We start from the raw sequence: 25,058 nt of genomic DNA on the forward strand, positions 1-25,058 counted from the left end.
AGAAATAATCAAATATACTAGACCTCTAATGATTTTCAACAAAATCAGATCACAGGAACTTTCGTTTCACTGAAAATGATTTCAACTCATTTACCAGAAGTAACACTTAAACCTTTATTTTCTAGTCAATTTCATATATACTGCCATCACTGTGAAAAATATTTCAAAAGGGTAATTTTATTGCACAGCATTTGTGTGAAACGTTTTGAGCAACTGTCAAGTCACAGTGAACACCTGACCTGTCCACTTCGGTAAATTCCATCCAGCTTCACTCTCCTGCGCTCTTCTAACACGCATGCTGTGTTTAGTGCCGTTAAGAGAGCAATGATGCTGGAGATATTATTTTTCAACACTGGGCCATAGATGTGGTGCCAGTAAGAGTACTGAGAAGCTGTTTGCCCCAAATTCTTTTTTCTTTCTTTATTTCACTGGAGTAGCCACGTAGTTACTGTACATTTTAATCAGATTTGTGAACAAGGAAATGGTAATTATCTGAATCTATTGCCTAGGATGTGAGTCACATCTGTTTAAAAAAAAAAGACATTCACCATCCTCTGCTGTACTTAATAATCCATCTTTTCCCTAATCCATTATCCAATTTCTTTGTCTTCAGGCACCTTCTCTACTTCTTATTTTTCACAGCTGTCCAGTGCTTCCTGCTGGGTTTTTTTTCACACTCTCTCTGGTGCTTCTCCTCTCCTTTATCCCTTCCATTTATTTATATATTTCCATATTCAAACAATACAGTATTTAATGTATTGTACACAGAGTAACATATCTGTTAAAATGTACTGTAAAACAACATAGCACTAAAATATCTGCACACATCCTAAAGAAGGGGACCGGCAGACATTAATCTAATAAATGCTCCCTTTCCAAATCCCAAGAGATGAAAACATGTCACAGCAGTCTGAGAAGCTTCTTGAAATGGTCGCTCCTGTGCAAATAATGTTATCAGGTTGCAGTTTTAAAAATGTCTCATTTGTTCCAGGCACAGCAGAAGAAATATTGTGGACATACAGAATCTGCTTTTTAAAAAGTCTGCATATTTGCTGATATTTAATATACTTTCAGTGAACAGAAAGTTGTTTTCTTTTTTATTTACTACTTTTACAGTTATTTCAAAAAGTAAGTACACCTCATGAAAAGATTTGCCTTTTTTACATTTTAGATGAAAGGATATTTAGATTAGATCAGATTAAATTAGATTATTATTGTAATAATCCTAAAAGGAAATTTAACAAATACAGCAGCAGAAACAGATAAGGTCTCAGAGGACAACAAACACAAACAATATATTAATGGATAAATACATAAATGTGTACTGTGCAGAAATAGCAAAATGAACTTAAAGTGTATAAGCATTTAATTTGGGACATTAGGAAGAACTGAATTGACTGATAGGAGTGGGCAGAAAAGACCCCCCAGAGGTGCTACATAGCACACTGTGGAGGAGTAAGCCTGTGGCTAAAAGTGCTCTAAGAAAGCGCCTCCTGGAGGAGAGGAAGGGAGTTTTCATGATGGCATTGAATATGGCCACCATTTTCTTTTCCTCAGTAACTTCCAGCGTGTCTAGGGTTAGGCCTGTGATGGAGCAGACAATCCTGATAAGTTTGTTCAGGTATTGTGTTTGATAGTTTGATAATCATTTCATCAATACTGATAGATAAAGATTAGCAAGTTAAAAAAAATAAAATTTTGCACTTATTTATGTAATTTAAATCTACAGAAACTATCTTGTGCAGAGGAACGTCAGCACCATTTTCCTTTATTATTGCATCAAATGCCTACTTGAATCAGAAGCACTCAAAATGATGCAAACACCATTAGAGGGGAACTTGAACTGCTCAGACTTTATATAAACATTTGAAATCTCTGCTGTGGTGTGGTTTAAGCAATTGAGGTGTTATCTACAACATCCCAAGATTAAAAGAACTTTTAGAGACCCTCAGGAGAAAGGCTGTTGATGCCCATAAGTCTGGCAAGGGTCCTAAAGCCATCTCCATACAATTTGTAGTCAATCGCCCTGCTCTCTGAAAGATAATCTACAAATAGAGAAAATGTCAGTCCTCTGACAAATAGGCCATGTCATTTCAGCAAATTCAACCCAACAGCTGACCAAAAATGGTAGGGAATCCCCCGAAACCACAATACAACGCAAAGGGATTAACAGGCAAGTTTTGCCTCATGTGATATCATATTACATGAGCCAACCAACTGGCAGAGACTATATAACTTATCCCTACATTTAACATTATAAAGGAGAAAGCCTTGGTTCTTTATATATAAAAAAAAAAAAAAAAAAAAGAAAAAAGAATACCGATAAGCAAGCAAACTTTCCTAAAAGGCACCTAGGTGAAGAACAGGACTACTTAAACAGTGTGCTCTGAGCAGAGGCAAAGTTAGACATGTTCGGCCCCAAATGCTGGGGTCTGACAAATAACAAAAACTGCCTTTAACCTAAAGACCTTTATTACCAACCACAAAGCATGGTGGTGGGAGCATTATGGTTTACAGCTGTTCTCTGTTCCTGGGCCTGGTCAGCTTGCCATTATAAAGTCAACCTTGAAGTCTACATCGTACCAGAGAGAACTTAAAGAGGATGAGAACCACAACAGGAGAATGACCTAAGACATAAACAACAGATCCAAAAAATGAAGAAGTGGCTTAAGTCACAGCCCAGATCTTAATTCCATTGACCTACTGTGGGGGAACTTGAGGAAGGTAGTACATGCAAGAGTGGCATCAAACATCACACAGATGAAGGAGTACTGTAGGGAGAAGTGGGAAAAAATCCTCCCAGTCGACGTAGTGGACTGACAGGCAAATCCAAGAAACACTCACAAAAGGTTATTTCTGTCAAAGTGATGGGGGCAACACCAGCTTTTCAAACTGGGAGTGTTCTTATTTCTTCCTCAACGAACAACTACATTTTTTGTTGAATAAATGATCGCAAACAACTATTTTCATTGTGTACTGTAACACTATTGAAATGATGATGAAATACCTATGCATGCAAATACCCTGAACAACAGCCATCTTTTATACTTTTACACTCTAAATAAAACAGACGTCCAAACAGGATCATTTTCTTTAGAGTAATATTTTTACCTCTCTGATATCTTCATTTCCTTCCTTGACATTTTCTGTTGCTCCCACAACCAACTGATGAATATTGTCTATGTCTGTCTCCTGTTGTAAAAAATAATGTTAGGTAAGTTTCTTTTTGTGAAAAGAAAAGAAAAAACATTACCAAAAAAGACATTAGGAGCTGGAATATATTCCATATTACTTTAACAATAAATGGATACTTTATCCCTTCAATAAAATCCAAGGCCCGGAATGTTGCTGTCCAGTTTTTGACTTATTGTCAACTATTACCGATCGCACTATTCTCTTTTGCTCTTTCTGTGTGTATTACGTGCAACCTCTCTGTCTCCTGTTTCAGAATGACAATGCTATTTGTAGTGTGTCAGGCTAACTTCCAATAGCAACTGAGTGTGAACCTGGCAAGAGTTTCTCACCACAGCCTGAAGATAAAAACAGACAGAGAAGACAACTCAAAATGCAAAGGAAAGTATTTGGTACTGGTTGTGTCAGCTAGGAACTCATTCAGCAGAGGGAATGCAACTCCAAATGAATTACAACAACTTAAAACACCAAATGAAAAGCAACAACTTTTTATTTGATGCAGTCTGAATAAGTTTTTTTTTTCATTTCACTGTAATCACTTCCTTGCACAAGTATGTTAGTCTTCAACAGAACAAAACCTCAAAGAGAACACATAAGGTTTACAATGTGAAACATGAGCAGAGAGAGGCACACACCAATATGCCTGACATTATCATTGTCACATCACATTTAGGAGATTTTAACCTTACTACCTGGAAATTAGAAGTCAACACCTCCATCTTGTGATGTCCCAACATCAATTTATGAAATGGCAAGAAGAAATACCATAAACATTATAGTAGTACAATAGTTATGAAAAAGTTTCACATACAATAATGAAAAGTAAAGCTATGGAAAACAATGTCCATGTGTTCTTTTTCCATGCTATGTTAACTTAATTTCTTTACACACACTGAATTCTTACATTTTCAATTCAATAAGTCCTTGATGCCAACATTTATTTTAACTTTTAACCATGCAGTGGCAGGGTGAGCCCCAGAAGAGACATTCTTTAATTTTTAAGTTTATTTTTATTTATTTTATGATCATCCATTACACAGAACTGTATGTTCAGTGCTGTGCGTTTCTTTATGTTTGTGTTAGCTTGAGTCCTTACAGATGCCACCTTACACGTATTTGATCGATACAACCTGTATTTGGCTTCTTGCCGCGCAATCCTATGGTGTGGTGTTGGGCAGGAAGAAGTTCTGCTTGCTATAATCTGTTGCTTCTGTACAGACATATTGGTTGTAAATTAAAAATAATGTGTGCTTTGTTTGTATCATGATACTATGAACATATACCCCCCAATCTATGGAGTGAAAATCCAGTGCCTTCCTGCTAAATCTGCACTGGCAGCATCCTCTTCGATCAAGAATCCCATTGTTTACTGAAAAAGGTATATTAGGACAAAACAAATATTTTACATGACATTTCCTTTTTAGTTTAAAGTGAAGAGTTTCATCACAAAACACAATAAAGATTCATTCCGTACTCAAAAATTAAATTTCAGAAAAACAAATCCTTCCGCCTAGGACAAGTATGCTTTTTTCAAAATATGATAAATGACAATGCCTTTTTAGTAAAAATAAGTATATACAGTACTGTATACTTTAAGTATTAGCCAAATTCTTCACTTACCTTTATTGAGTTATTACAATATTTTTAATCCTTGTTAATGGGTAGCCCCGTGTATGTCAGAGGTGGCCTTAGGAGTACGCGGGGCCATGGACAAGTGTCATATGCGGGGCCGAGAGCCATAAGTATAGCCTATATACCGTACCACCACGCTCACGGGCTTGTCCGCCTCTAATGCTGTATGCCTTATTATTGTTAAAAAACATGGTGCCTTATGTAGGTACCATTGGCCGTTTGATTACATTACGTATTGTAATTGTTCTTATATTGGTTTTGTGGCCTTTAACCAACTTAATTAATGATTCAGAAACATTTTGCACGCAAAATTAACAAACTAGATAACAGTCGTTTCTGCCGAACCCGCTGGAGTTGGCAAATTTATTTAATTACGGAGAACCAGAACACTTGTAATAAAACGAACACTTACCAAACAGCTGCTTTGACAGTCGCAGACGGAAGTCCACTTTTCTGGCTTTTCGCTGAGCAAAATCGTTGATAAGATCCTCGTAGTCCAATGCTGAAGCAAGTTCCTTTTCGATTGACAAAATACCTAAACTGCACAGTCTGTTTTGCGACATTGTTGATCGTAGATAATTTTTGATAAGTTTCAACTTTGAAAAGCTTCTTTCCACGCTTGCAACGGTTACAGGAATTTGAAGAAATCCACCACGTACCGTATTTCAGTCTATAACGGATTTGAATGTCTTGCACAGGCCCCGCATATTTGTATGATGAGCTGATGGTGACAAAAGAATCTCCTATCGCAGGGCCCCCTTCAGGCGCAGGGCCTGGGGCAATTGCCCTAGTCGCCACCCCCAAAGGCCGCCTCTGTATATGTACTGTCAAGAACAATGTATGTTCTAAATGGCACCTCCAAAACTTTTTCCTGATCTGCGGTGTAGCGGGTCCACAGCTAACGTCAAAAAGGCCATTCTTTAAAATAAATAATTGCCGCACTCGCAGCTTAGCGAGGGGGCGTGGTATGTGTGGCAGCAGTTCCTGGGTGATGCGTGACGTGGATGGTCCTCACTTAAGTGCACAGGTGAGGAGTTGTCCGCTTCCGTAATTGGTGCTGGGAGCTGCTAATTGCCACATCTGATCCACGTCCCCGTAATAAATAGAAGCGCGAGGCGGCTAGGGAAAAAAAAAAGAAAAAAGTGAACGGAGGTTAAGAGAAGAGAAGAAGGTGGCAGGAAGCAGGCAGGAGAAAGCCGGTGTATGCAGGAGAGAGAAGAAGGCAGCTGAGCAGTGAGCCCTAGCGGGGTGTTTAGCCAACAACTAGGGCAGTCGGTAGTGGTTGCTCTTGCTGAGCGTGTAGTTGAGGAGCAGGAGTGACCGGAAGAAGGATGGCTCGCCGCAGAAGACAGTGGGAGTTGGGAGGCTGGGGAGGTGGATTCTCCAGCGTGAGCGTCCTGGTCGCTGGGGAACCCAAGTCTTGGTCTGGGGAGAGCAGAACCGAAGCCAGGAATCGGGAAGCCTCCAGACCAGCAGGCAGAGCAGGTCAGCTGCAGTTAGGGTGACTCCCCTGGGGCATTGCCTGGATGGGAGAAGCAGGGGAGTCGCCAGTCACCAGTAGAAGAAAGGCACTGGGCTGATTTGTTTTTAAAAGGACAGCTTCTAGTCATTGTTTTTAACAGCCATTGTTTTAACCTCGTTTTAAAAAGGATTTTTCTATTTATTGGATTTTAACTTTCACCAGTTCACTTGTTTTATCGGATTATTTACTTAAAGATTTTTGAGCTGCACTGCACTATTTATTTGAACACTTTGATTGTTGTTGTTTTAATAAAAGTACTTTGCACTTTTTGCACCATTCCCTTGCTTTGTTGTGCCTCACTGCCTAGCTCATCGGTGACATTACCGACGGTGTCGGGTTCAAGAGCTCCCAGAAGCAAGATGGGAGCATGGAGCGAACACGCATCGTCACATGATCTTTCCCCATATTTTTGCTTTAAGTACATCTTATTTTTTTATAATTAAATGTACCATAATTAAGTTATTTTAAGTTATTTCTTAAAATTTATTACCTTGTGTTCATTGCTTATGAGGATAGCTAGCACTCTGTGAAAAACCATTAATAGATATTGCCACGTTTTTCCAAAAAACATGAAAGAATTAAAAACTGAATAAACTTATAAAACATATTGCCGGTATTCTCCACTGTATTTGGTTTCAAGAAAAGCTAAAATAGATAATTAGCATTTTGTGACAAAACTGTTTTTTTATTTTATAATCCAAGATTGCAATATTAAGGTGCTTTAGTCAAGGAAACAGAATTATGTATTACATTTTATTGCAATGAGCCAAATGTACCAGAACTAAAATTATAAAATAAGGAAAACCAGTAAATACTTAGTGACTTTTTTTTTACAGTCTGTGAATCATCCAAACACACAATGAACTACTGTACTCTCAAGAGCCATTTAATGCTACTTTAAAAGGCTAAAAAAGCTACTCAGCTGGACCATTTTTCAATAAACATGTCATGTCTAGCCAATTCAGTTTTTCATCACAGTTAATTTTTTATGTCCTTGAATTCTAGTTGGTTCTCTTTAGCTCTCTTTGTCATTGCATTTCATTTAGATACAAATAAAACTCAGCCTGTGTGTTAACTTCCCCACTTTTTTGATAAGCAGAAGGCTGTTATTTTTCATTTACAATTTTTTGTTTTCCTCTGTCAGCTGGTCAACTTTTTCCAATGTGAATTGTTTTTGTTTTGTTTTTTTTATCCACATACTTATCAGCAGTCAACTTCTGCAAACAGTTTGTTGGGTGTTGTATGATTTTCACACCAATCTCTCCGGGTTTCTGACAAGTCTTTTCCTGATGGTTAATCCCTCAAACAATTTAAATAAAGTACTCTGGAGTTCAGTGTTTCTTTCAGTGACAATTCCAAAAAACATTTTTCATGGACACTTTTTTTTTGGATTTAGATCTATCAGCAATACCCCCAAAAAAACATCCCTGATGCTTTCTGGTGATTTAATTATTCAGAATGATCAACAGAAGCCATCTTCTTGTCAGTGGTGACTCATGTAATGACCTCAACTAAGAACTGTATGAAACCACTAACAATGTTAACATGTCCTCCTCAATAGAAGGAAAATATAAGTTGGGTTTTCTGATATTGGGGATTGAGAGATTCACTGTGTCTCATAGTGAAACTGAGACCACTACAGCTTCTCTCAAAAACACTAAAAGACTTGTTCTTGAGTAAGAGGTACTGCCAGAAGTGACGACTGTACCAAGGGTTTTCATTTTTGACCAGCAGGGGTGTAATGATTTATAAATCTCACATTAAAACAAAATACGAGTAATGGTGTGAGGGTGCATAAAATATAACATTTCTGACTAGGAAAATACATGCAGTTCTCTCGTAATTTTAAGTTTAAATTCAAATTTACTGTCGCAAAATGTTTGACTTGTATGTCTCATCAACATGGAACATGTCAGCACTGTCTGGGACCATGATCAGGTATTAGTAGGCAAAGACAGATCTTACCTATAACCTCAATCACCTTTATGTATGTGAAATGTGGAACTGAAAAACTCTAAGGTATTACTCTACTAAATGCATCGTGAAGCTGAGCACATAGTGAAGCTTCTCTGGCAGGAACCGTTTATTTTATCAACACTGAAAAGTGATACTCTCATAATTTGTGTCCTGAAGTTATAAATGTAGGTAAAACATATGACAAAAATAGCCTCTTGAAAATCAGAGTTCATTTTATATTTTAAGCATTCACAATATGCCAGGTTTTGGCTCCCTGTGATTGTGTACATTAAAATAATTCCACCACTGACATCATTTGACATTAACAAAGACATTTGTGTGTGTGTTCATTCACCCAGTCCCTGAGGGTGAGAAAGAGGTGATATAAGGCAGAAATCAGTTCATCTCATGGTCATGTACACTGGACCAGTTTAAAGTGACTAAACGTGTGAGAGGAACCTTGAGTAATCTGTAACACCTGTTACTGCTGTCTAATAAAGGGCATTATTGCGTTCACCAAAGCGATTCAAGTCATTCATTCAGTTCCATGAAAACATCTGCATGACCGACAAACAGGTAAAGCTGTACAGTTATATTTAATTTAAAGGGTGTACTGTCTCAAAGACCACGCATTGACTAAGTCAAATACATTTATCCACATTAGTACACCCCTAGTTTCAAAATATTCATCAGCTGGCAAAGTATTTACTGTCTCATGTATAATATGTAAATCATTGAACAGTAAGTTTTTAGATTTTTGAGATCATATTCCAAACAAACAGTGATACTAAGGGCTACACTCAAGGTATTAACAAATCCCTACATAAAATAAGAAGACCACGGTAGCAAACAGTTTTAGACTAGATGAAAATATAAGGGAGGGTAAAAATGGGAGATACAAAATAGCAACTAAAAAGAGCATGAAAAAAACAGCTGTCCCTTTTGTCATATTTACACAGTCATTAAACCCATTTGTTCAATTCTCCACTCAGTATGCAGTATAAAGCACTCCCTTTCATCTCCCTTCTCTCAAATCTGGCGTCTCTTGTTCCCACCACTTGAACATTTGTCCTAACTTATGTTTTGACTTGATACTCCGGCCCACTTTAACTCCTACACTACAGTTATTTCAGTTGCAATCCTTAGAACTTGAGTACAGTACTTCTTACCAGCAGTTCTTTTGGTGTCCCCAGGCATCTCTGCATTCCTTAGTCAAGGGCACAGTTAAACGGCCAAAGGCCTTTGGTGTCTCCAATACCTCTTCCAGCTTCTTTCCTGTCCCCCACAACTTTTATTTGAAATCAATTTCCATGGAACAGTTTACTTCTGAGTACTATTTAAACTGAAATGGCACACCACCACTGACGTGTTTGCCCACACTAACACCCTCCTGTTTTTATTTTGGGTTTTTCTCCCCAGTAGAAACTTCACCAATCCTATCTCTTTTTGTGTGTTTACCTTGTGCCCCTTGTCTAAACCTTGTTTTCACAATTGTATTTTATTGCTTGTCCTTGATAATAGATTACCTTGTACTCCAAAACTTATTTACCAGTTAAATGGCATGGTAATGAAGTGTTTAACAACGTTGCCCCACAGATTTGGGATCCTAGGATCAAATCCCAGAGTCAGTTGTTGTCCATTAGGAGTCTGCATGTTCTACCTGACTCTGTAAAGGGTTTTCTCTGAATACAGCAAGTTGTACTCCTACAGTTCCAAATATGGACAGGTTATGTTACCTGGTGATTCTAACTAAATTAGCATTACATGAATATGAGTGTGAACATTTGTGTGAGTTGCATTGGAGTGTGTCCTGTTCATGGCTAAACTGGATTACTGGATTAAGAATTTTTCATAATACTATTTTGTTTTTACTGTTGGACACACCTCAACTGCTATTAAATATGGAGCCAATTGAAACCCAGCAGAATTAATTATTTTTAGTGAGCTGAACAAAAGCATATGGCTTACTAAAAACCCTTGAATAACCCTTCACTACAAAAGTACTCACCCATATTCTCACTACAAAAATTCTGACCAATATTCTTTACAAAAAATGTACCTGTTGTAGAACTTTCTCTGAAAAAATCTCTTGAAGTCTAGATATTTCAACCACTTTTCCTTCTATTTGCCTAAAGAAAGATAAAGACAAAAAAGTTGGCTGTTCTAGTAAAACAACAATATACAACTGCACATTAAATCAGACAGAGAAAGAGGACACAGTACACAATGTAAGTATAGTTTATCCAGCTTTGTAAGCTGAGTGCTTCTTAAATAACTTATTACATTAGATATGCATTTTGTGCTGAGATAGAGCAATAGCCATTTAGAGTACAATCAGCACAAAATACTTTGGTTTTATAAAATCAGTGCCTAGTTCACTTTTCCACCATTATGTAAAATGCAGGCTGTTCTGTGAAAACACCACAGATCATCATCTCTAATGCCTCCTTACTCTGGTTTATTGACAGCAGGTATGGCTGGACAGACACTGTACCAGCCAACAATGTGAAGTACCATCTGCACAGTCATCCACCGCAAGCTTAACAAAGAGACATCAAGCTGCATTCACACTTGTTTTCCTTAGGTCAGTTAAGCTGTATGGGTGACTGCATGAATAACCCACACGATCAACACACTCAGATCACATCTACCATAATAAATGGGAACAAGTAGTCAGTGACATCCCACATCCCAAAGTGGACAGCAGGCTGGTGTTCATCTCACAGCTGGTTACAACCCTGAAGTCTCTGTTGATAATCTGTTTGGTAAAATACTCAGCCACTATTTATAACATAAAAAATAAATTGCATTTTATTCCCAGAAATAGGTTTATTCTTTCCTTTTCTTTGTTAATTTGTATTCTCCCTGGACTTAAACCCTCCCCTATATTTTCATTTAGTTAATAGATAGATAGATAGATAGATACTTTATTAATCCCAATGGGAAATTCACAAAATAACCAAAATAAAATAACCTTCTTTAAAACATTTGCATCCTTTTTTGTTTGTTTTCTACTTGATGTTTCCCCTTTAATGCTGCCAAAAGGTAATACATACATGAAGGATGAGGGATGTTCTATGTAATGTGTTACTGTGATTACTTCCTTCACAACAAAATAACATATCTTAATGGCTGAAAGTCTTACAGTTTTAGGCAGAAACCTACCTTAATAAAAACCCACTTTTTATTCTTTGGTGCTTATAATGCAATATTCCACAAACTACTATTATATAAAATCACATAATTGATGTGCAAGCAAATTGCTGTCACTCTATTTATTTCCAAATAAATATTTACCTATTTAACATGTACAATATATTCCACTGGCTGCTTCAAACACAATTACTGTATATACCCACAAGCAAATGAAAGGCTTGTTTTGCTAAGGGATGTTATTCTCAGTTGAATCCAACAAAGCACATATGAAAAGTTCCCCCAGAGAAAACACGAATATGGAAAATGTGTTCAGGCTTGTAAAGTACCTGACTTCGTCGACGAGGCTGTTCATCTCACTGACAAGCCTTTGATTTTCTTGTTCAAACTACAGAAAAAAATTTTGAAAATTAAAGGCAATACCATGCACACATTTCATTGTCATATACTAATTATAAATTTTTATATGTAATTGTACTTAATTGTTAATTACTAAACAATATTGTAGAAAACATTTTTTTTTTTCATTGCCCTACTATCTGTCTTGGCTTTAGCTGGGTATATTGGGGCATGCGCACCCCTGCAACAGAATGAAAGTTTTTTTGCCATATAACACAGGTGGTAGCAATTTGCCTTTGTGGTACAGCTATAAGTTTAACAAAAGCAGAACATAATAAACAGCACAATATACAAAATATGTCATAATTAACACAATATTATAAGCATCAGCAGTAAATGACAATATAGCACACTTAATACGCACTGAAAATGGTATATTAACTTAAAAAAATGTGGCTACTTGGGGGTGGGTTGGAGGTCCTAGAAAGACAAATTAAAGAAACTATTGATCTGTAATGTTTTTCCAATATTAATAACTAAATTAAATGGTTTCTAGATGAACCTGGTCTGTGATTATTTTGTGTGTTCATTTGCTGATCACAGGACATTTTTTAAATTTGATTCCAGATAAGAGAAGCAACAAAGGTAGCCAGTATTCTAAAAGATTCCACCCTACATATGCCTGTTACAGTTTTCACTATCAAAGTGCTCAGGTCCAAATTGTTGATAACACTTGAACTGGCCAGCTAATTCACCCCCATCTAATATGCCACATATTTCCAATATGAGATCATGTGGATGAAAGCGAGGTCCTCAGAAGCTATCGGCAGTTTTAAAGGTGGATCGTTTGTGGGAGGTGCAGTTGAAAGTGTAGAGAGATAAAAGGAGTGGAGACTGAGGGGAAGCAGCAAACCGGATGAGGAATCTGGCTCATAATCTTGTTAGTTGCACTCTGATGATGTTCCACAAAAATTCAGATATTCAGAGACACAGTGGGTATAGAAAAGAATCACCCCCTTTGAAATATTCACATTTTGTTGATTTGCAGGCTAAAATGAGGACACATACAAAAAATATTTTTTCCAGCTGTATTTACTCAATGCAACTTATATCAGCCAAGTGAAAGATATACCTGTAATAGCAACAGTTCAGAAAAAAAATAAATACAAAACTAGAATCACTGAGATAGTTAAAGGATCACTCCCTAGGTAGAGTTAAAAAAAAAAAAAGGTCTGTAAGCCTTGTATGCCAAATTACAAAATGTAGTGGTCTGATGCAAGTTGAAAAGTCAGGTCCAGATGCAGGATATCTTGGAAATGGAATGTGTATACAGTAATCCCTCCTCCATCGCGGGGGTTGCGTTCCAGAGCCACCTGCGAAATAAGAAAATCCGCGAAGTAGGAACCATATGTTTATATGGTTATTTTTATATTGTCATGCTTGGGTTACAGATTTGCGCAGAAACACAGGAGGTTGTAGAGAGACAGGAACGTTATTCAAACACTGCAAACAAACATTTGTCTCTTTTTCAAAAGTTTAAACTGTGCTCCATGACAAGACAGAGATGACAGTTCAGTCTCACAATTAAAAGAATGCAAACATATCTTCCTCTTCAAAGGAGCAAACAAATCAATAGGGCTGTTTGGCTTTTAAGTATGCGAAGCACCGCGGCACAAAGCTGTTGAAGGTGGCAACTCACACCCCCTCCGTCAGGAGCAGAGAGAGAGAGAGAGATAAAAAAATCAATACGTGCCCTTCGTGCTTTTAAGTATGCGAAGCACCGTGCAGCATGTCGCTTCACGAAGCAGCTGCACAGAAGGTAGCCAACGTGAAGATAATCTTTCAGCATTTTTAGACGAGCGTCCGTATCGTCTAGGTGTGCAAACAGCCCCCCTGCTCAATCCCCCTACGTCAGGATCAGAGAAAGTCAGCGCAAGAGAGAGAGAGAGAAAAGTAAGCTGGGTAGCTTCTCAGCCATCTGCCAATAGCGTCCCTTGTATGAAATCAACTGGGCAAACCAACTGAGGAAGCATGTACCAGTAATTAAAAGACCCATTGTCCGTAGAAATCCGCGAACCAGCAAAAAATCCGCGATATATATTTAAATATGCTTACATATAAAATCCGCGATAGAGTGAAGCCGCGAAAGGCGAAGCGCAATATAGCAAGGGATCACTGTAGTTATTTTATAGGGTGTAGAAAAAGACAGATTTTTTAAAAGAGAATTGAAAGATTAAATTCATGTTTATGTTTACTGTCACACATTGTGAAGTCCTTACCTGTACTGTAGGACACACTGACATTACACATTTTGTGCTATGGCTAGAACTGAAGTCCTTAAAAGCCAGGGCCAGACGCTTGTATTGTCAGGTAAAATGTCTCCATTTTCATGACAGGGTGCTTCTGCAGAATGCAGACTCCCCATGTTACCTGATAAGAGGATCTATCATAGAGAAAGTAACACTTGGGGATAGCTCTCAGAGGTATGAGCCAAATACAATGACAAAACCTCTATTCCTTCCTTTAAAAACCTCAAACACACCTTGATTCAAACTTTTCTCTCATCAAGCTTACATCTCTTAAATTGTCCATAACTTCTACTGTACAGCAGACACCCAGTGCTGATAGGGTGTGGCTATAACAGAAGTTGGAGCAATCCCTTTACTTCAAGGGGCATCTTTGCTGGACTGGAAGGTTAGAAGACTCTGTATTGGAGATTGATAAGGGTGCCATCAGTCCAAACTTTCCTAAAGGACAGTAAGTGCACAAGCAGATAGACCATGTGTTTGTCTTGTTGAAAATGGCAACTAACCGATGACCAGTTGGTCAGAAGGCATAATTTTGTTAGCAACGGAGAACACTGTGTGTAAAAACCGCAAAAGGGAAACTCCAGTACCACCCACAACTAGAAGGTCTGAACATAGTGAAGAAGGAGAAAGAAAATGCATTGAAGATTCTTCCACATGTCCAAAGAAAGATAACCAGGAAAGGAACAAAGCATCGCTTACCTCAAACCATGAATACAACTACTTTGATTCTGAGAACTATTAACTGTAATTTAATAGACAGAACAAAGCCAGCTAGTGTATTATGGTATTGGTGTCAATGTAACTGTAAGGTAATAACCTTGTGAAGGAGAAGTTGTGGCTTTTATGAATTTCTCGTCCTAAATACAGTAAGGTAATGCGCAGAGTAGCATTTCTCACACACACACACACACACACACACACACACACACAGAATTAAGTGTGGTTGGTGGTAACTCAGCATAGGCTAGCTGTGAGCAAATGAACACCACGATGTGAACACAAGAAGATTAATAACTGGCTAAAGAACTTATCCATCTTAAACACATTGAATTGAAGTGAAGTGAAAACCAGAATTCATAAGTTATATTCTTTTATCTATAAGAAAGAAAACAATCTGTCTAACCCAAGAAATAGAATTCATATGTTTTGTGTCCTTTTCTATGGGAAAGAAAAAGTCAATTAAGCCTTCATAATTTTATGTTTTATGATGTTTATTAATGTCTTTTGCCTATATATATCTATATACATCAACTGTATATACAGTACATACCTACATATGTTCATCTTCTATAATCCTTATGTTATAAATAAATTATATTATTTAGTATATTGCAACAAGTGTGTCTGTGTTATTTGTGAAAGTAAATCTATGACCATGTCTAAACCACAACTGAGAAAGTGAAGGTGTTTCATGTAGACTTTCACCAATTTATGAACCTTGTTCACAAATTATACCAATTTCTTCATATTTCTGATGTCCCAACTGGGCAGTGAAACAGAGATCCCTCAGTCAGCCTACATTTAACTTGACTCTTGGGGGGGTATCTTGCTGATTGTTTTAATTAATAACCAGCATTTCCAAAGGTAAAACTGGGTGGGGGTGGTCTGTCTCTTATTCTGGAGATGCTACACTAGAGAGTCTAGAGCCAAGTGTGAAGATACTAATAAGCTGTTGGCTAGGTTCTTTACAGGTGAAGTTTTAATGCTGGACAGATGGGATATCTCAATGTGACCTTACCAAAACTACGAAGTTAAACTCCTGTACATTAAGTGCTGGTGAAGAAAAGTGATTCAGAATTTGATTAACACACATTTCATTACAAATGTTCAGAGTGTACTTATTAAACAAATTGGGTGCACTGCTGGAAAGGATACATCTACTGACTTTGACAGTCATGTGCATTGTGATCATGTCACTTGGAGGGGCGTCATCGTTATTGTTATTATTTTACATTTGGTTGCTTCACCCACACTCACTCAAGGGGTCAATTTAAAACTGTCAAGTCAACAAGACAAACACATCTTTGGAAAACTGGAAGGAAGACCAGAGTACCATGGTAGAAAACCCACACTGAAAGAGAGGAAAACATGAAACTCCACCGGGACAACTACTGGGCACTGGGTTAGAACAAATGGCAAACAATACAGACACACAGAGCTTTTGTATCTTACTTAATCAAAAACAAAAAATGGCAGTACTCTGAGCTAAAGCTCCTTTCAGGAGCACAGTTGCGCTGTCCAATATCACTGCTCCGTTCACGACTGGATAGCAGTTAAAATTAAAGGAATCAGGTAATTGCTCTGTGGTGGGTTGGCACCCTGCCCGGGATTGGTTCCTGCCTTGTGCCCTGTGTTGGCTGGGATTGGCTCCAGGAGACCCCCGTGACCCTGTGTTTGGATTCAGCGGGTTGGAAAATGGATGGATGGAGGTAATTGCTGATGATCCATTATGATGTATATCCAAATGTTAAAAAGAAAGAAACCATGATGTCCTCATCAATAATAAAGGTGATGTCCTAACATCTTCACCCAATGTTTGTCAAGTGATTCAGGACTTTTGCCCCTTCATCAAAGCCAGACATAAAGCATCAAAAATATTTGTTCTATGCTATTTTAGCAGTGTCCTTTACAGTACCTTGGCAAATTCATACAATTTGGGTACCCTCTCATAATATTAAAAATGTTGAAAATACATACTGCATTTTAAAAGTGGCAACAAGTTTTACTCTGTACAATTAAAATATACATATATTCTTGTCTACATTGAAAAAGACATTAAAACTTTAAAAAATATGTGCTCTTTCACTTAAGTAACAAGTATTTCCCTAGCATTTTTGTTGTGTGACTTCCCTGGTAAACTGAAAAACACCAGAATATAAGTTCAATCCACAACATCACATTTTTAAATGCAACACTTGACAAGTCACCTATACTTGCATGTGTGGAAAGTTTGTAAAATATGTAAATTTAATTTGACAGTAAATTAAAGAAGTCTGTAGATGATTTACCAGTGGTAAAACACTACAAAACTATTATTTTGTTGCTTTTTGGAAATGAGATATGATATGTCTCTTAATGTGGAATGGGGTGACGTTGGGATGCAATCAGTGAGAATATATCATTTTCATTTACAGTAAATATGCACTCAGTGGCCTCCTTATTAGTAAAACCCTATTTTGTCTCCTCAACAGACTGAATTCTTTGAGGCATGAATGCAACAAGACGTTGGAAACATTCCTTAGAGAGCTTGGTCCATGCTGACTAGATAGCAAAATGCAGTCCCTGCAGAATTTTTGGCTACACATTGACAGTGTGCTGTCTCCTGATCAATGTCATTCCCAAAGTGGTCTACTGGGTGGAGATGTGAAGACTGTTCAGACCATTGGTGTAAACTGAAGTTACTGTCATATTAATGGAACCAACATGTGATAATGTGTGCTTTATGGCATGCCAAATTATCCTAATGGAAGCATCAATTTAAAACCGTGTAGACTGTCAGCATAAAGTAATGTACAGGTTATCAACAATGCTTAGGTACGCTGTGGCACTCAAATGATGCTCAAGTTGGTTTAAAAGGCCTAATGTATTACAAGAAAACATTCCTCTATTACACTACCACAACCAGTCTATATGAGATCATGTTGTTTACACCAAAGTCTGATGCTACCATCTGCAGAAATTGAGATTCCCTAGACCCACCAACATTTTTCCAATCATCTATCATCCAGTCACAGTAATCATTTACAGTCTCATCTTCTTGTTCTTAGCCATCTCAGAGTATTTTGCTGCTAACTTCTCTCCTGTTTTCAGTCCAACACAAGTTGAGCCTTTATAAGAAGATGAATGAGTCTGGCTATCCTCTACATCTGAACTCTCCAAATAACAAGTATTTGTAACCTCTGGAGACTGCAGTACATGAATATCCTAGGATTACAGCTGTTTCTGAAATGCTCAAACCACCATGTCAGGCACCAACCATCACACTATACTCAAAATGGCTGTCATATGTATTTCCTTTTTACTTGTTTAGTCAGGCAACAATTAAACACCTTGACAGTGTCCGCAAGCTATATCTATTAAATTATAGCAGTAATTTTAGCTGTTTGAAGGAGAAAACTATTTGTGTTATCAACCAAGTATAACTAATTAAGTGTCATCTTTATAAGAGAATGATTATTTTTCTATTTAAGAAATTTTGCAATAAAATAAAATACTCAACATGAAAGTATATTAATTGAATTTTCTGCAACAAAAAGTAATTTGTTCTTGGAAGATGGAGAAAAAAATATGCATTTTCTAAAAACAACAATAATAAAGTACCATTTGAATTTCTTCAGGTGACAGTTCATCCTCCACTTTTCCATTTTCCCAAAGAGCAACATTATTGTCCTGGATTTCTGTGCTGCTTTTATCTGGAAACAAACAGATATGGCAGCAACACCATTAATACTAGTTACCTAAAAGCTTTTAACTGACAACTCTAAACTGATCCTATTGAGTGTAAGATAGACAGGTACATTATACCAAACAGACTATAGATCCCTCAGTCCTAATCTACAAAAAAGAAGATTTGGAAAAAAAAAACGGATAAGTGGATCTGTATGTGTTTTTTATTAACTGAAAACATAAAGTGCTTGAATAGCAAGGAATTGCATTGCAAACATTAAGGAAGTCACTTACCAGTGCTTTCATCTTGAATAGCTTTTTCATCTACTTGTTCTGTTGAAGAAATCACTGGTGTCTTGGGAGAAGTGGAATCTACTAATTTATTTCTTTTCTCTGGTTCAAGTCTTGACCTATAATGAATAATTTGCTCATTATAATTACAAAGATGAATTTAATGGCAATTAGAACAAAATAGTATCAAAATGTGTACATGTTAAAGTACTGTAATGCCAATGATCAGAAAATATCATAATGGAATTTAATAAAAAAAAGAACATGTACGACACTCACTTTTTAACCTCTTTGTTAAGATAGCCTGGGTTATCTTTAAATGTGGGCCGCCCAATCCATATATCCTCGTAAGAGACTAACTTATATTTTAGCAATGACACATGTAACAACATAGCTAATTTTCTGATTTTTAATAATAATGTAAAAGGAACATTACTTTTCATATCTAAACATCCTACAGTATCTGATCTGCAACATAGACAAATGAAACTTTTGGCAAATTACTACTGGTCTGCCTTGAATAACTTTATCCAGAAGGCCAGCAACCCCACAGGATTTACCATGGACTCACTAGATAGAATAAGAAAATATGGTAGAAACGAGGAAATTGGAAAAAAATTATAGGCTATCCTGACCAATGCTGTCATCTCCACAATTCAATATCCTTCTGCCACCAGCTCCCTCTATGATAGTGTTCTAACTACTGAGGCTCATTTTGACTACAACCATCAGTTTGTATAATGCCTTCATCCACTGAGCTTGCCTTATTCCTAGCCAGTCATATCAAAAATATAGATGTAGAGACAATATTTGTTTATAAACAGTATTTCTTAAATCAATGGTCCTCAATATTTATTCCTCCCGACATGATATTTCTCCACTTGTACTTTTGCTGCAGTTTTTACAAAGGTGCTTGTTTTTGAACGCATATTTATTAGCAAAATCACATTTGACACTAGTGATATTAAAATACCTGTACTTTTAAATCATAATACAAAATTAAAAATCCATTTCAGAAACATCCTATGTGCTATTTTTAAATAAAAATGATTCTTGTAAGTGCCTTCTTAATCATAAAATAAAATGAGCTGGTATTTTATAAGAAAAAATAACCAGTAATTACCACAATACAGAATTTGTCACTGCAGATATTTTTGATAAAAACAAAAGCTGCACAATACCCAACGTGGCTTAAGTATTACTTTTTAAATTATGCATAAAACTATTATGTATTTCTGAAAAAAATTATAATGCCAAATTAATAGCTGCATACATTTATTTATAACTTAATTACAGAAGCTACCTCGTTATGCTCTGGATTCAGCACTGGAGTGTTTCAATCTGTTATAGCCACATTCAACATAAGTGGAATTACAAATGTGCTTTCTATCCAAATACAACAATCAAGCAAGTGGAAAAGTTGTCTCAGAAGTCAGGTATTCCACAGAAGACAGGCCTGCCCTGAGACCTGTGCAGCTTTAAAAAGCAAGGAGAGCAGTAGCAGTGGTGAGTGTCAACCAGCATCTCCATGACGAGAATGTCAAATCTTTAACTGGTATCAAGCTAAAACAATAAAGTTCCTTAAAGCACAGTGGCATGACACCATCTTTTCACTTTTTTGGTTGGTGTTACTAAGAGCCACTGGTTTCTACTCTAACTATAGGTTAGTAACAGCAATGTGTTGTGCAGATTAATATTAGGCATAACTAATTTCCAATTCAGTTTCTTTTATTTTTGCTTTATATTCTTGTCATACCAAGTATTGGGTCACTACAATATATCACATACAATGCACAATGACAGATACGTTTTTAAAAACGTCCGTTTAAAATTTGCTTCATATATACATTGTATTTGAATATAATTTATACAGATTACATTTACACCTGCCATTAAAATACATCTCTCCAGTGTTCATTCGCTATAAATCCCCTTACTGCTCTAGGCATCTACTGTTTTGAAGCGTAGCTACTATAATATCATGCAGAAATTTTTATTTGAGTTGCACCTTGCTCCTCTTTTCGTATTCTGCCTGTTGTCTGGCCCCAAGTCACACTACCGTCATCCCTGTTCACTCTCCATTTTAAACTCTCAAGAGTTTCTTTTTTTTTTTAATCAAATTATTTTATTGAAATACAAAGTAAATACTTTAATTCACCACAGTTTCTGCACCACTGCAAAGTATAATGACAACACCAACCTTCTTTTCTCTGCAAACAATAATTGTCCAGACTGCATGCCATTTTAACCCAGCTCACTACCTTCCTTGATATTTCACCCATTTACACTGCCACCCTCTTTCTTTCTCTCAGTGTCTTTTACAGATTATCCTGAATTTCACGACTGGCAGCTTTCCGTGGTGCTCTCTGCCTCCTTCACCAGATTCAACTATTGCACAAACGCCATTCAGTGTCCTAGCCAAGATTCTAAAGTAGACAAGATATCGATGAAGTTAGCCCCTTTAAAAGATAAGTTTGATATCCCTGCTATAGTTTGATTTTTAGTGATTTGCATATTTTCCTGTTATTTTATGATTGTTTTCATTCAACCTGCGGACACCCTGAATGTTTACTGAAGCCTCCCAGTGGGCCACAATCCCCCTTGTTAAGAATCTCTGTATTAAATGAAAACTGTACACAATATTGTGTGTATAATATTGAGTCAGGCATTTCATTTTTATTGTTTCAAACTACTACTATGTCAATGTGCACTTTATATTCCACTTTGCCACTGTAATCCCCCATCAGAGATCAGTACAGTACCATCCATCCATCTATCCATCGTTGTGCCACCTGGCTTTGCCCAGGAAATTTTCTAATTCAGTGAGCCTCAGTTATAGTGTCATTAATTTTGTTTGATCTACCAAAAACAAAATTTACTAATTACTTTTACTCACTTAGAACCACCATCCTGTTCACATAATGAAAAACAGCATTTCCATTAGTTATAGAAAAAAATTGCACTACATTTTGTTCAATTAAGGTTTGGCTCCACTGGTTAATTAGGAGAGTTTTTTTTCTCTTTTTGCTTTTTAACTTCAGAAAGTGCTTAACATTGATCATTGATGGGTAGTGTGATATGCAGGAGGATGACCTGAGAGTGGCTGTCGTAGGGTTACAAACACACACAGAAACAAAAATAATAATAATTTCAGGAACTGAGCTGCTGTGACACACACCAAGTCCACTAAACCGATCGACAATGCTGAACAATATTTTTACCCCTCTAACTGTGCTCATTTATGAAGAGAGAAACTCATCCTCTCTTCAAATGTCACCTCTGGATCATCAAAAAGCTTAAAAAAATAAAACTGGGTCTCAAGGCCACAAAGTCTGAAAAACACTGCTCTAAAATAAACACTGTAATCCAGTGAGACAATGAAATTGTTATCCCAAAACTGCTGAAAAAAGAAAATGCAGCGGTTGCTACCTTTGATGACATGCTGGTTTATTTTAACTTCGTTAGCACTGATGAAATAGTCTGCAGCAGCACACTGACTGATGAAAATTGTAGTCCCCATGTCGAAATTTGCACAAGATTGCTTAATATATATTAAATACCTTTCTTACTGGATCAGTTTTTGCGAAAATTGAATACGACTACAGCCTTAGCGCCTGGCAAGCACTGGCTAAACGCATCTTCTTTGACCTTTACATCTGCAGACGGCCTTCATTTGCATAAACCGGCATGCCCCATTTCTCTGTGCAATCACTGTGAGCACTGTGGTAAAATGGAGCATGTGATGCATTAGAATGTTCCACTCCCTACAGCATTATTTATAACAAATCAACAAATAAAAACGTGTTGGCTAATTTCCTTTCTTGTTTATCATCAAATTTCAATTAAAACATTCAAAGCATTGTTGAGATATTGGGATATTTATTTTTTCTGTTGTAGAGGATTTTTTTACCCATATAAATTGATAGATCAAAATGTCCTTTCTTAGTGCATACGCATTGCCCTAAATATACCATCCTGACAAATTTCAGTTAAGTTTTAGTTGAATAGTGCTTCTGTTGGTGGGTTGGTAAGTGAGTGAGTCAACTTTGCATTTTATATATAAATAGATTTGTGTTCATGACACAATTAGTTTTTAATATGTCATTGTTGTGGTATAGCGGGTCCACGGCTCTGAATGAATGGCCAGTTTTATAAATAATCCATTTGGCCATGTCAGTCTCTGTGGGTGCGATTGTGCAGCCACGGGAAGTTGATGAGGTAATTGGTGTGAGTCACACCTACATGTGAGGGTGCGATTATTCTCAATTGCTTAATTGGCTTCCTGCGGTGCGTGATCGAGGCGCTGTGCCCACAGAGCCATATAAGTATGGGCCGGCACAGAGAGAAAAGAGATGGAAACGTAGAGGGAGAGGAATGGCTTGGAGAGCAAAAGTGTAGCATTGGGGCAATGAAAGAGTGGACGAGCCAGCCAGCTGAAAGAGAGAGGTCAGCGCAGTCAGGAGTCCCGTGTGGAGCGATGGATCAGTGCTCAAGAGACAGATTGCACCCACTGACTATGTGGAGGAGTGGGTTCGATCGAGGTGGCATCCTCCCTACTGATCCGAGAGACGACTGTGTGTGTGTGAGAAGGAAGACAGGAGGACAACTTACCCTGAGCAGTCTGGCAAGACGCCAGCGGAGGCAGACAAGATGGGGATCGGTAGCATGAGGACCGCGGCGGCTGAAGTGTCATCAGCTGAGCAAGTCTTGATTGAGATGGAGAGACCGGGAAGGAGCTGTGCTTGGCTGGTTTGCCCCAATGTCTCCTGCAGGTTTTTATTCTTGTGTTTTAGCCTGGTTTTAAACATTTGGATTTTTCACTGGTTTTTATGGATTATTTATTGGAACATTTTGGAGCACTGCACTTTAGTTGGACACTGTTTTGATTTGTTTGGTTTTTGTTTTTAATAAAAGCACTTGCACCTTTTCCACCATCCCCTTGCTCAGTTTGATTTGTCCCCATCAGACCAGCTCATCCGGTTACATTACCAACAGTGTTGGGATGGAGAGGCTCCCAAAAGGGAAGAGGGAGCATGAAGCTGGACCCGTACCATCACAATTGCCCGTTGTTGTGATTAACAAGGACACTCTAGTGTTCCTTAACAGGAAATGTCTGCAGGTATGTTTTGAGTTGTTTTAGCTTGGGCATGTTGTGGTTTTCTTGTTAATTGAATGTTCCGAGGTCTCTCTGTAAAGGGTGTACATACTGTATATATTTAATAATTCAATAGATGTACTGGAGAGCCACTCTTGCGAAAGCCATTGCTAAGCTTATAGAGACATACTGCAGATAAGGAAAACAGCTAAAAAGAAGAAAATCATACTACAGACTGCACAAAGTTATTAGAAAAGTTAGAAACTTAAAGTACACAACTGATCATATGATCCATCTTTAAGGTGAAACTTAAAGAAATTCTTTATTCTATAATAGCTACACTGGTTATATACTGGATATGTGGATGTGTATAAAGATACATAATAAAAATGACTTAAAAACAATCTCCTTCAGAGGCTCCATGTGCTATTTCTGACTAAGCGAACAGGTGGCTAGATGGGTCTCTCACTCTTTTGAGGTAAATACTGAGGTTATGTCCAAGCTGCTATGTTTTCAGTTAAAAAAGGCACTGTTGAATGAAAACAATCTCTGTTCATACTAGTGTTTACAAAAGTATCTCCATCCACAGTAAAACAACTGAAAGCACATATGAGGTATTTGTTTGCACACACTGGGCATGCACGCATCAAGTGGGAACATCCCTGAAGAGATGGTGTGGTGAAAAATTCAGAGCCCCAAAAAATTAGATTCTCTTGTGCTTTCAAAACTATTCGGATGCCAAATATAGAAAAAGAAAGAAATTCTTAATGTAGCCACAGCCAATTGCCCCAGTGTCACGTCAATGCATTAACCACAGATGAAAGTAATAGTCTTTGAAATTGGCATGGTAGTCTTCTCATTAAGTAAAAACACTGCAAATGTTAATGTGACAATTTAAAAAAAAAAGAGAGAGAGATCAGCTCTATGTTCATTCAAGAGAGGACTGACTATAGGCAATCCACAGAAATCAATACGTAAATGTACCTATATCTTCACTGTACTACTTTGTGCTTTCATGTTCTCTGTCCTGTATTCTGTTGAGCTTAGCTGCACTCTAAACCTGTCCACTTTGGTAGCCCCTTGTTATTAATTTTGCAGTGGAAAGCATGCCTTCTTACTAAATGGATCAAGTTTAATTAAGTAACATTGATAAGAGCCTGTGAAATGAGTTATTTACAATATA

At 37.3% G+C, this 25,058-nt stretch overlaps 1 protein-coding gene across 1 annotated transcript in view; it reads right to left on the reverse strand.

Annotated features, from left to right (window-relative positions):
* The window catches only part of stx18 (syntaxin 18), a 151,493-nt gene that overhangs the window by 5,788 nt on the left and 120,647 nt on the right, over window positions 1-25,058 (reverse strand). Inside the window, exons 6-10 of the mRNA XM_028801829.2 lie at window positions 18,784-18,899; window positions 18,424-18,515; window positions 11,785-11,843; window positions 10,362-10,431; window positions 3,112-3,192 (exon numbers count right to left, since the gene is read on the reverse strand). Coding sequence (XP_028657662.1) covers window positions 3,112-3,192; window positions 10,362-10,431; window positions 11,785-11,843; window positions 18,424-18,515; window positions 18,784-18,899 — 418 coding nt within the window. The remainder of the gene's footprint in view (window positions 1-3,111; window positions 3,193-10,361; window positions 10,432-11,784; window positions 11,844-18,423; window positions 18,516-18,783; window positions 18,900-25,058) is intronic.

This window comes from Erpetoichthys calabaricus, chromosome 5 (genome assembly GCF_900747795.2).
Source record: "Erpetoichthys calabaricus chromosome 5, fErpCal1.3, whole genome shotgun sequence".
Taxonomy (NCBI): domain Eukaryota; kingdom Metazoa; phylum Chordata; class Cladistia; order Polypteriformes; family Polypteridae; genus Erpetoichthys; species Erpetoichthys calabaricus.